The sequence below is a fragment of the Ambystoma mexicanum genome, chromosome 4q (assembly GCF_040938575.1).
Source record: "Ambystoma mexicanum isolate Mex_15411 chromosome 4q, UKY_AmexF1_1, whole genome shotgun sequence".
Taxonomy (NCBI): domain Eukaryota; kingdom Metazoa; phylum Chordata; class Amphibia; order Caudata; family Ambystomatidae; genus Ambystoma; species Ambystoma mexicanum.
The window spans coordinates 543493073-543506337 of NC_090928.1; the positions used below are offsets into that span (position 1 = coordinate 543493073).

General features: G+C 44.2%; 1 protein-coding gene across 1 annotated transcript in view; it reads right to left on the reverse strand.

Annotated features, from left to right (window-relative positions):
• The window catches only part of TXLNB (taxilin beta), a 169017-nt gene that overhangs the window by 133692 nt on the left and 22060 nt on the right, over nucleotides 1-13265 (reverse strand). Inside the window, exon 3 of the mRNA XM_069608114.1 lies at nucleotides 7758-7849. Coding sequence (XP_069464215.1) covers nucleotides 7758-7849 — 92 coding nt within the window. The remainder of the gene's footprint in view (nucleotides 1-7757; nucleotides 7850-13265) is intronic.

The following is a 13265-nucleotide window of genomic DNA, read 5'->3' on the forward strand; positions in this document are numbered from 1 at the left end:
AATGCAAAACATGAGACAAACCATCAAAACAATATAAAGAACAATTTACCTAGGGCAGTGAATGAAAGAACGGGAGAGAGGGAGAATGAGAGAAAATTGAGGAGGTTAACAGGACGGGGAATTAAGGAAATAGGATTTCAAGGAGGAGCGAAAGAAGGGGTATGAGGAAATGGAGCAGTTAGAGAGAGGTAGAGAGTTCCAGTGTAGGGGGGCAAGGAGTTGAAAGGAACGGAAATGAGAAGGGGCACAAGGAGGCGGGGGAACAGTGAGTACGAAGAGATCAGCAGATCGGAGGGGGCAAGAGGGCGAGTAGAATGAGAGAAGAGACGAAAGGTAGGAAGGAGCAAGATCATGAAAAGATTTAAAGACGAGACGAAGGAAGTTATGTGTCGACATTACTACTATACAAAACATGGATGACACGGACATACCCCAGTCTGCTGGATTAACTTTCCCCTTAGCACTCAGCACAGATGCCCTCTTGCTTGTCCAGCTCGAAATTCCCAGAGCAAATAAGAGAATGCATCAAACAGTTAGCCCTGGCGAAGACCTAATTGATTTAGAAGACTACACAGAAAAGAATGGGGACTATGAAGAACTCCCCAAAATACTTCAATCAAAACAGGTGAAATCCCATACTCGCTCCAAACAAAAATCGAATCCCCTACATACATTGCCTATAGCTGGCCTGTGCATCACAGATTTCTTCCCTGCAACGTGTGCTAGCATGGAAATTAAAGCCCTGTGGCTATGCGTGCTGCGGCCACAATTGCTCGGACAGACGTTCACGATCTAAGTATGGTCGACTTTATGAACACCATTTTAACAAATGTGGCAGACGTTAACCAACCTAACATGGAAAGTGGGTAAAGCGTCATCCAGCAGACATGCAACACCTCGGTCATAGGGTCGCCTTCTGACTTAACTAAAATTATTGATGCAGTCCAAAAGATTCAGGGCCACCATCATGGCCCTTCGTTTGGAAGTACATTGCCTCATTATTCTGACTCTCGCCTTCACTACACTCTGCAAGATAGAGATGCCAGCATAAGGCTGATGTCACCTACTATTTCAGCCCTGAATGCTGTCCTGAGTTCCTTTGTCAATCTCTATGACAATGTCTGGGAAGAAGTCAGGGCTCACAATGACTGCCTGTACAAAATTAACCGGAAAATAGACCTGATTAATACAGGGTTTCCATCTACTCAGTGGCCTGAGCCACACATGTCGGGTAGGCTTCCTTCTAAGCCACAGCGAGATCAGGCAAGCATGACAGACCCGCATAGCCCTGGCTCAATCAACAAGTAAGCCAAAAGAACCTGTACAAACCCAGAGAAAAAACGTGACCCCCCTGCCCAAAATGCCCCCAAGGAGAAGGGGAAGCATATTTCGAACCTACAAGGTCTGTCGGAGACTGAACTGACGTTCGCCAAAACTCAGCATTTCCAAAAAAAGCTGTGACAATAGAACTCAGATAAATAAATCACAGAATGGCTCTCAGAGTTTTTTAATGCTCTCGACTCAACTGAGCAAGCGGCATTAGCAGCCAAGAAAGCGAGAGCCTCCAGTTTTCCAAAGTCCTGCCTAAGTAAAAACAAGACCCTGCACCCCAAAGGTCCCCTGTCAGCCTCATTTACAACCCCTGGGACCAACATATCAATAGCAGTTGCACTCAACAGTTTATTTATTTATTTTTTATTTGATTTTTAGCATCACATTACAATTACACCACGCAGAGCAACAGGTTCAACTACAATCCATCCCTCCCATCTTTATTAACCAACATATCCCTACCCCCCCTCATCCCCCAGCCTGCACATTCGTCTATATAGCTATCGTGGCTAATGCACCACCTTCCGTCTGGAACTACATTTGCCAAGTGACCACACTAGTATCATGGAATATAGGAGGGTTTGCCAAGCTAACGTCATACTCAGCCTCTTTGCAATCCTTAAGAACCCACAACATAGTCTGTCTGCAAGAAACAAATGCCATGAAGCCCCTGATATGGCATGGTTACTTAACTATTTGTCAGGGGGCCACGAGACTGAATGGAGGTAGACACTCTGGAAACCTTTGTATTGCACTAAAGCATGGTTTGGGCCTAAAAGGGGTCTTGTTCAATGATACTATTAGAGGGCTCCTTGCTGTCGAAATAATATCTGAATTTGAGACAAATACTGGTCACATATTATTAATCAACATTTATTGGAACCCAGCACATTCCATATTGGCGACATGCTTGCAATCTTTACAATCCATTAATGAAATGTGCAAGTAGAAATAACCTATTTCAGAAACGATCTTGGTGGGCGACCCAAATTCCCACTGCCTGTATACTAATATAATAACAGACATGGACCAAGGGAAACAGAGCGACTACCTATTTCGTCAACTTGCACAAGGTCAAAAATGGATAGAATTCTGGGAGGGTTGGGGGTTACAAGTCTTAAATGTCAGACTCTTGGGGATGTTCCACCCAGGCCTACCTGGCATAGAGATAGATTTAGATCCTGGATGTACTATATTGTAGCTTTGGAGGCAATCTTTAAAGAATCTACTTATTTTGAGATTAAGCACTGTAGCAACCACAATATTCTGGTCCTAAATCTTTACCTCATAGTCAGATCCTAGGAAAAGCTATTTTGCAAACATTTAGTGGTGAATGCCCGAAAAAATAGGCTTGGCTGGAATCCCAAGACCCTTGACTGTTTCAGTAACTACATTAACTGTTTTTGGTCCTCCACCACCCTATTAGATAAGTTGGAAATGCTTACTATTGAAAACTTTCACTTTCTACTCGATAAAGGTATGTCCAAACACTCTCCAGGCAACCTTAATATACACAGGTCTAGTCGGCCTCACCCTTTTGACAGGGAGGTTCAGGCAAGGAAGACCTTCATGCAAAAGAGGGTAAGAACAATTAAATCCCTTGGCCTAAGCGAGCACACACAAACAACAATGATTAAAAAAGAGAAGCAAAGTTATAAGAACAGGACAATAGCAAACAATCTATTAGTCGAGAAAGAGGGGGGAAATATGCTGGAAGCAATACCAATCTCGTCCAGTCGTATCTTCTGGTCTCTAGTAAATATTCAATAAGGTGCTAATGTCCAGGAGAAGACCAATCCAATCGTGGAGGCAAATTGGGAACATTACTTTGAAGAATTTGTCTCAGGAGGATAGCTCAGGGGCAACGTGCTCCCCTTGGAAGCAAGACGACACAGGGCACCACAGGTTCGATCCTCGGGTCTGTGCGTAGGAACCTCTGGGTATAAAACACGTTATAAATAACCTATCATATCATAAGATCTATTTAAAAAGCCTCAAGCCATTCCCTTTAACCTAGAGTATAGCGGAAAATGGGAAGTGGACATCTCCCTGGAAACACTTTCTAGTATAATAAAATCTGGTTCAAACTCTCGAGCTCCTGGATCTAATGGTCTCTGCAATGCTATCATGAAACGAGGAGCAGATCTCAGGGTGTCTATGCTACACACCTTGTTTCAGGGCATTTTGAACGGAAAAACGTTCCCAGAATCATGGGAGACTGCCATAATTATCCCCATCTATAAAAAGGGTAGTAGCATGGACCCGGGGAACTACTGCCCTATAGCCTTATTAGATGTTGAGAGTAAAGTTTTCGTGAAATGTGTCCTAAAAAAGCTGGAGGAATAGATACTCCTCACAGTGAGACTCTCGATATTCCAGACAGGCTTTAGAAGATCAATTGACACCGATGCGAGTGGCCTATTGATACAGTTTTTAATTTATCAATCCTGTGGTAAAGGGAGAGACCCCCTCTGCATGGCTTGTGCAGACCTGTCCCAAGCCTTCGACATGGTCGATAGAGAGAGATTATGGCGGAAATTATTGGAATGGGGTATTCCCCAAAGACCTATAAGACATAGTTATCGAACTACATGGCAACTCCACGGTAAGGGTAAGACTGAGTAATAAGGGCGAAGTAACCAACCCAATCAAGACGGCCCGAGGATGAAGGCAGGGATGCTCCCTTGCAGCATGCCTATTTAACCTTTACTTTGCGGAGTTGGGCGATTTCTTAGGTAACACCGGCTTGGTCGCCCCGAGGTTACAGGTTGACCCCTGTTTGTGGGTTGTCTATGCAGACGATGTTATTCTTTTGGCCAGGACGCCTGTGGGGGTTCAGAGACGCCTGACCAAATTTGAGACATACGTGGCACTAAATAGTCTAGCAATCAACCTGTCCAAATCCATGGTTTTGTCCTTTAATGGCGGAGGGGGGGGAAGCCCACAAACTTCACTTGGTGACTAGGCCAAACAGAGCTAGATGTCTCTCAGTCAACAAAATATGTGGCCATAATCCTAGTTAGACCTATACATCTAAAGGTCAGGTGAGAGGCCATATGGGCCAGAGGAACACAATTTGTAGCCTAAATGAAACACCTAAAGAATAAATATAGTTGTTTTAGCATCTACCCCTTGATTACATTTTTCAAGTGCAAAGTGGTGCCGGCCCTTCTATATGGTTTGGAAACGGGGGTTGAAAAGGAAAGACTTGAGCCAACTAGAAGGGTTGATTTGGTGTAGAGCACTGGACCTTCCAATTTGTGTTCCAGCTATCCTTCTGCATTTCGAACTAGGCGTAAACTCACTAAAGTGTGCAGTACGCATATAAAAACTGATGCTGTACAGAAATCTACTAACAAGCAACACAAACTCATTATATGTGTTTATTGGGACAAACATTGCACAGTCAGCAGAAGGGCCGATCGCCCCATTTAGGGACGATTGCATTAACATCAAGGCACGATACGAGATACACACTGAGGCCCTAATTGAGAACCCTGACAAAGCTAAAGCCAAAATTTTGGAGGCAGATTGGACGATGACTAGGGATGCTAAGACAGCGTATCCCTCATATGCTAACATATAATGGGAGCCAAAGAAACGCGCAAGCAATTTGAAATATCTTAGACAATGCCCTGATGGCCAATTAAGAGACAGTATCATGTGAATGAGGTCCAATCTGTTACCAACTAAAGAAATATTGTTTAAAAGAGGGCAAATTGAAAACTCTGACTGTCGTTATTGTGGGAGGGAAGTGGATGGAGTCAGTAAAACATCTAGTGATTGGATGTCCCGAACTGCAAAACCTGAGAATAGAAGTATTTTGCAACTTTGTACATCGAATGGCCTCATTAATAGAAAAACCTTTTTGGCACTATGTCTTAGAAGGTAGAGTGACTCCACTCTTGATTCAAATCAGCTCATTCTTGAAAAATTTGCATCTGCGGCCTTGATACCACGATCTTCAAATGATTTTATAACTATTAACATCATGAATTGTTGTTTGTACTATATACACTATATCAAATTCATGTATTATTGTATTTAATCTTTTAAAACGAATGTATAAGGTTTAAATAAATCATGTACAATTAAAAAAAGAAAATTGTAAGGTACGGATACAAATATATAAATGCTTACATACATTTATATATTTGTTTGCGTATCTTACTGTGGTTTGTGCACTTTTTAGGCCACACCCATCCCACAAGCCACGCCCCCAGATAAGCTGAACCCCCCCTCTTGATTTCTTACCCCACTTAAAGCCCTGGGCCCAGCTATATTCCCTAACCCGGCCCATCCCCCATAATAATGCCACGGCTGTGGTGAGTTGGGCCAGCACCTTTAAAAATACCTTTTCCATCTGGATAGCAGAAATCTTCCTTTCGCCAAAAGTAATGCTTCTTGAGGCATCTTCACAGAGATCTACGTTTTAGTACAGTGCTACTGTGTAGATTATCAAAGACTATTTCTGCTGCTACCAAGATGTAAAAAAACAACCTGAACTACATTAAAAAAACTCTCCATGGAATACCTGACAAAAAAACCTTACCATCACTGAAACCAGGGGCATTGCTAGGAGGGATATAGCCCTGGGTCTTTTGGTTGCAGCCCCAGATAGAAGCTCACAAGCTAAAACCAAAAGGCTAGTTAGCCCCGAGTCCCAGCAGTCCCAACATTAGCATAGCCCTGGATCTTTTCCAGAACTAGCAACACCCGTGACTGAAACCAACAATCTAATCAGATGGCCTCTTGCCAGTCTCCATCTTCAAAACACTCCTCGCAAAGCTCTCCACCCCATTCTGACAATCCTCAATGCATCCCTCACCCAGGCCCCTTCCCGAACCCCCTGAAACCAGACACCACCTCATCCTCCTCATAAAATGAATGCTGCACCCTTATGATCACAGTAGCTACAGCCCATCACATGCATGTCTTCCCTGAGTAAGGTCCTTGAAAGAGCAGATGTCACCCACCATCAAGCACACAGACCTGTGAATCAGGCGTCAGACCAGGAGGCAGCACAGTGACAGCCACTATCCAAGTGGTAGATGATACACTCCTCATCCCGGATGATAGACATCCCTCTGCAGACTTTGACACAGTTCACTATCACGCCCTCAGCAACATAATTCCAAATCACATGGAAAGGTGAGAAACCATCCGCTGCTGGTTCACCTTGTACCTAAAAGAGTTGCCCAGATGATAAATCACAGAACACGACCTCCACCCATCTCCCCTGGACTCCCACATGGACCCCCACATGGACCCATAATCCCACTCATAATCTTCAACCATTCCATGGAGACCTTAATAGCCATTCTGATCTGCCAGAATATTTACAGCAATATGCACACAATATAAACCTGTGCCTGAAAGTATCCTCCATTGAAGACATCTACCAACTCAAGGCCTGCCTCGCCCTGATCCAGACCCACATGTCCAGCACCTACCTCAATCTTATTCCCACTAAGACAGAGAATCTTTCATCTTCACTAAGAACATCAAACATCCCCACATCCAGACCTGGTTGTCCGCCATAAACTCGTGGGCTTGTACCTGCAGCTCACACTTGTGCCAAGTCTCCGGGATTACACAGAGACAGAACCTCAAGACCCTCACCTTCAAAAACACAGTCTTAATTATCTGTAGGACACCCCCCCTGAATCCTCCAGACCTTCCATACCAATATATCTCCTGGTAATCACCTTCTATTGCCCACTCCCCTATTCCACTCCACCCCCTTCTTTCAGTTCTTTTACACTGCTCCTTACTACTGTAAATGTTAACTCTTCCCATCCCTAATGGCATGCTGGAAATAAATGTAAATTCGTGTGGACTGTTACCACCTGTAACTATTAACTGTGCGCCTGCAACCCCGACCCAAAGCTAGGTTTGCACTCCAAAACCACACACAAATAAAAAAAAGAAAAATAATAAATAACCTGAGGTCTTCACTCACCTTCTGGTAGGCTTAGATAACTCTCCCTGAAATCTCATTGGCTGTGTAGGTTAGCACATCATGCCTTCTTTTTTTATAGGTCAAGATGTTACTCTCAATGAATATGCAAATTAATTGTATATTGTGTTTGTATATGTCATTAAGCTTCATTAATCTCAAAGGTAAAAAAATGTACCAAACCCCATGCTGTTGCTCAACTAGCTGTAAATTGAGATGAACAAATATGAATGAGCCTGGTTAAGAGTTTCATTTTACAAATGCCTGCTTTAATGGCAGACTTTCTGGAGGCAATAGTGTTTACGGCGTGCGGATGGGCTGGTTTGAATTTCGCCAATCTAACTACGGTAGTACTTTTCTAGATTTTTACAATTGTTCAAAATATTAAATATTAGAACATTTACCTAAGTTACTACATCAATTAGCAAAAATGTTGGCTCCCCAGACATTGAAGTTGTGTACTCACTATTTCAGCGTACTTCTTAATCACCACTTCCAGCTTTTCTTCCGGAGTATTCAGCTTGCTCAAGCTTTGCACCAGTAGAGTGGCTTCTTTTCCTACATTGGGAGGTAATGAAACAGGAAGATAACACCAAGCACTACGCATGGTATAAGATGGGATCAGCAACAGGTCATGTAGCACTGTCTCCAAAATGGGGGTGCCTTAATGTCGTCTAGCTAATGGCTCTTTTCTTTCTAAATCCAGCCACTTACTTTCTGGACTGTACTGATGCCTCTGCTATCTAGGAATCTGGACAGTATGCCGTCACCTAACTGCTGGTTGGTTACCTGTCTGCTGATGGCTTGCCATTTGGGTCACCTCTTGAGTGTTGCTGCCCAATTCCTTTGCACAGCACTGACACACATAAAGGAGGGCAGGAAGAGCATTCATTTCCTGATCATGTGCCGGTTATTCCTTCTTTGGTTGGTTGGCTGGGCACATGGTTGATAGTCTGTAGCTGCTGTTAATAGGTTGCTGTTTACTATGCTTGCTGATCAATTGGACAACTGGTGGGTGAGACATCAGCCTTGTGTAAATGTGGTAATCATCACTGTGCAATTCCTTAATTTACTGCACGATCAGGGTCAGCAGCATGCATCTGTGCTTCCAGGCTGATAACAATGATTTGCTTCCATTTCTCCTGGTACCCTCTGGTTAAGCATACGCACATACCCTAGTTCGCTATGTTCCAGCATGAGGTTTTTTCTGCTGTCCCCTGAGCATCAATCTAATATGCATATGCATCCATAGGTGATGACTGACACACCCAATGTGAGACATTCTAACACTCTCAATGCCACTTCATCATCCTGTACAATAAAAGGCCTGATGTATGTTTGTCTGAAGCTGTCATGCACAGTAGAGGCTGCCCGAACACAAATAATGGTCTGCTAGAGGGAGCTGCCACCTTAGGATATACAGTGGTCGAATTTGCATAGCTTTGCCTGTTGTCACCACTAGAGGGAGCTGTAGGTTTAAGATCTACAGTGGTCCTATTCTGTTAATGAAAACCTGCACTTTGACCCGTGTACAGGGGCCTGTACACTAGTCTAGAGATATTAAGCTAGGGCTGCTCACCTGTCCTCACCTGTCCTCTTCCTTGAGAACAGCTGTCTGCGACCCCTGACCCACTGGTTCACATACAATGGCAAGAGAGTCACTCACTCTATGGGGAATACTGGCAAGCTTTTATGAGGCATGGCTGGGCCACTTGTTGTTAGACCAAGGTAGATCAACACTGGTCTTTCCATGGCACCTCATGTTCATCAATAGTTAGAAACGGAGGACCTGGTGGGTCCCTGGCCCTGTCCTCACCCATCAGGGTGAAGGCTGGGCCGGGGAGGTGCTCAGTAGGGGTTGGAGCTGACTCTAACATGTGGCACATGTCACATGCCACGTTCAGCTCTAACTCCCTCTCCTTGGCTTCCTCGCAGCTCACATACAGGAACCAGGAAGCTCTCACAGCTTCCTGGTTCCTGTTTGTGAGCAGCACGGAGGAGCCGAGCTTGGCCTAGAAGGACAGACCGAAGCTGCAAGAAAAAGGTAAGAAGGCTTTTTGAAAAGAAATATGATATGTAGTTTGCATCTGAAATGTGTGTGTCACATTTGAATGATGGGTGAATGAGAAGTGATGTGATGTGTATTTTTGAATGTTCTGGGTGGATGGGTGTGTGCCTGTGTAGATAATGCAATGAGTGGATGTAAGAGAAGGTGTGAGTGACTGGTGGCTGACTGGGACGTAATGTGATGTGTGTTCTTGAATGTTCTGGGTGGGTGGTTGTGTGCTTGTGTAGAGAATGCAATGTGTGGATGTAAAAGAAGGTGTGAGTGACTGGTGAAAAGTGATGTGATGTGATTTGTGATTTTGCATGTCCTGGGTGGGTGGGTGAGTGCCTGTGTAGGGAGTGCAATGAGTGGATGGGTGTGTGTCTGTGTAGAGAATGCAATGAGTGGATGTAAGGGAAGGTGTGAGTGAGTGGCTGGTGGGTGAATGAGTATGCATGTGATGGTGTGTTTTTGAATGTTTTGGGTGGGTGTGTGCCTGTGTAGAGAATGCAACGGGTGGCGGTAGGTAAAGGTGTATGAGTTAGTGACTGGTGGGTGAATGAGTATGAATGTCATGGTGTGTTTTTGAATGTTCTGGGTGGGTGGGTGTGTGCCTGTGTAGACAATGCAATGAGTGGATGTAGGAGAAGGTGTGAGTGACTGCTGGGTGAATGAGAAATTATGTGATGTGTGTTTTTGAATGTTCTCGGTTGGTGGGTGTGTGTCTGTGTTGAGAATGCAATGAGTGGATGTGATGGAAGGTGTGAGTGACTGGTGGGTGAATGAGAAGTGATGTGATGTGTGTTTTCAAATGTTCTGGGTGGGTGGGTGTGTGCCTGTGCAGAGAATGCAATGCATGGATGTAAGAGAAGGTGTGAATGACTGGTGGGTGAATGAGAAGTGATGTGTGTTTTTGAATTTTCTGGGTGGGTGGAATGCAATGAGTGGATGTAAGAGAAGTTGTGAGTGACTGGTGGGTGAATGAGGAGTGATGTGATGTGTGTTTTTGAATGTTTTGGGTGTGTGGTTTGTGCCTGTGTAGAGAATGCAATTTGTTGATGTAACAGAAGGTGTGAGTGACTGGTGGGCGAATGAGAAGTGATGTGATGTTAGGTATGTTCTTGAATGTTCTTGCCTCTGTAAAGAATGCAATGAGTGGATGTAAGAGAAGGTGTGAGTGACTAGTGGGTGAATAATAAGTTATGTGATGTGATGTGTACTTTTGAATGTTCTGGGTGGGTGGGTGTGTGCCTGTGTAGAGAATGCAATGGGTGGCGGTTAGAAAATGTGTATGAGTGAGTGACTGATAGGTGAATAAGGATGCATGTGATGGTGTGTTTTGGAATGTTCTGGGTGTGTGTGTGCCTGTGTAGAGAATGCAATGAGTGGATGTAAGAGAAGGTGTGAGTGAGTGACTGGTGGGTGAATGAATATGAACGTGGTAGTGTGTTTGAATGTTCTGGGTGGGGGTTGGTGTGTGCTTGTGTGCTGGACCAGTGTGAGTGACTGTGAGAGGGGTTGTATGGGTGAGTGACAGGTGGGTGAAAGGGGATCTATGTGTGTGTAAGGCCCTGGGAGACTGGGGATCACTGGAGCATTTTTGCCACATTCTTTATTGACTTTGCATGTTTACTGGTATTTTTGGGCAGAGCCAACTTCATCTGTGTCATTACCTCGCTAGACTGGCATTTAGGTGCCGTCAGCCTAGCCATTGCTTACTATGGCATGACATGTATTACTCAGCAGCTTTATAAAAGCAGGCATGATAAGTAGTGTTACCTCGCTAGACTGCCGTTTTGGTGTAGCAGCCTGTATATTTCTGCCTGTAGCATGATTCTTTAATAACTGAGCATCCATGATGAATCAAGCATGATAGGTGTTATTATGGGTCTAGACTGGCTTACATTGGAACCAATTTGGACAGGTTTTCATATTGTGACAGGACACTTTTAATGGCCAAACCAACGGAAGTATGTTCTTACATAAGAGTACTGGCATATATTGGCAGAGCCAGTTGTGTGTCCAGTGCCAGTAATAATACTATACAAAAAACATCTTAAAGCAAACATGAGTATGGTTTTATGTGGGAATACTAGTATATGTTGGTGGAGCCAGCATGGGAATGTATGGGCAGAGCCAGCAAGAAAATGTTTTTTATACTGGCATTTGTTGCAGGGACCGGCATGATAATGCATTGGGAAATGCCCTAGTTCACTTTTGGTGACTTGCATCTATTGTACTTCTTGTCATGATTTACCCTACACCTACAAAACAATTGCTGGCCTTTTACCCAAATTGTTGGACTTTTACATGAATGTTCACAGAAAGTGTGCTGTGTAATGCATCATTTTTTCCCATTATTCAAAACACTTTCTCAGGGGAGGGAGAAGAATCTCTCCTGCTCCCCAACCCATTTTCATTAGTTCGAGCTCCCTCGCTAAACTGGGTTGCCATCACATACTTGTGGCAAATATTTACACTCTTCAAAATAAACACTCACCAGCCACCACTGGTGGCTGGTATATTTGTGGACCAGGCACCGCCTTCTTCCTTCTATGTTGCGTGAAACATTTAAGCTTTGATTAAAAAGCATATTTACTTCTTTCACTTAGTGCATGCCCCTGCAGTGGTATAATCATCATGGACATCACGCACACATGGTGGTCCAGACCTGCCCATGGTGTCGTGTGCCCTTGGCTTTGTTAAGTAGCTTGAGGGGCCCTGCCAGCGTGACTCGCAGGGCAGCCACCACATTTTGTGCTTCACCATTGGGCACCACTGGGTCTGACAAAGGGGTAGTGTTCAGTGCACGTCTTGAAGTCTGCCAGTGAGTCCCAGGATGAGAGGCAACTTGTGGGTGTTTTCAATTTAAAATAACTGTGTGATGCCATGGATTTATGTGTGCAGCAATGATATTACATTAAATGGTGTTTTTAAGTCCTCTGGCACACAGTATTATGTTATCCCATTACCTCATGAGATAATTATCCCATTATCCCATTCTCAGGTGCACTCCCCTGTGTGCACGCAGACCAGTCTACTAGGTTTCTTCTATCTTAGTAGAAGTGGTAACTGTCTCATAGATGCAAAGATACATTCATAACCAGGGAATTGTGTTGTTGATTCTAATCCTGGTCAATCATTTCATTTTCAGGCCTTGCTTGTGCAGCATTTTTCTCCTGGGTAAGCAGCAGCAGACGTCTTCCCAGGTCAATGCTTTTTTGGCTTGTTTAACACAGCAATGCGATAGATAACGCGTACTTCTGTGTCCACTGATCTATAGATGTTTCATGCACTAGCTATAGCTTGCGTTAGAGACTTCGGTTACCCAGTTACAAATACTGCATTATGTATGTTTTACATATAGACCCCACGTTGAATCGGGAAAATGATATTCCCCAAATGTGTGATTATGGACAAATCACGCCTCCCACTGTGCCTGGCTGAAATGAGAGTGCCTGGAAACACAGGTGCTAGACGCATCTGAAAAATCTGAAGGTTGTTTGCCATCACTTCCCGTGATGTCACTTGGGGGTGGGGTCAAATGACATCTCTTCTTGTGATGTCATCAGGGGTCAAGGGTTGTGTGATGTCACTTCCTCTACCCCTGGCATTTTGGTGAAATGACATCAATGTAATCGACACCCTGACATTGCCCCTTAGGGGCCACCTTCTGGGAATGTTGACTTCTGCATTGCAGGCTCTTTTTGCTGTTAAATTTAGACTGCTCTGGACAGCTTAAGCTCCATGATATTCATCCATTTGGGAATCATGGAAGCCAGGATCTCCGTGTCTGACTTGTGTTTACTTCTGAATTTCAACCCAAGGTACTTTGTGCATAAAACGCCCAATCAGTCCCTATGGCGCTACAGGAGACTTGAGCATACTGTTTTTTCACTCTACCCGCACTTCAGCTAATTTACCGTT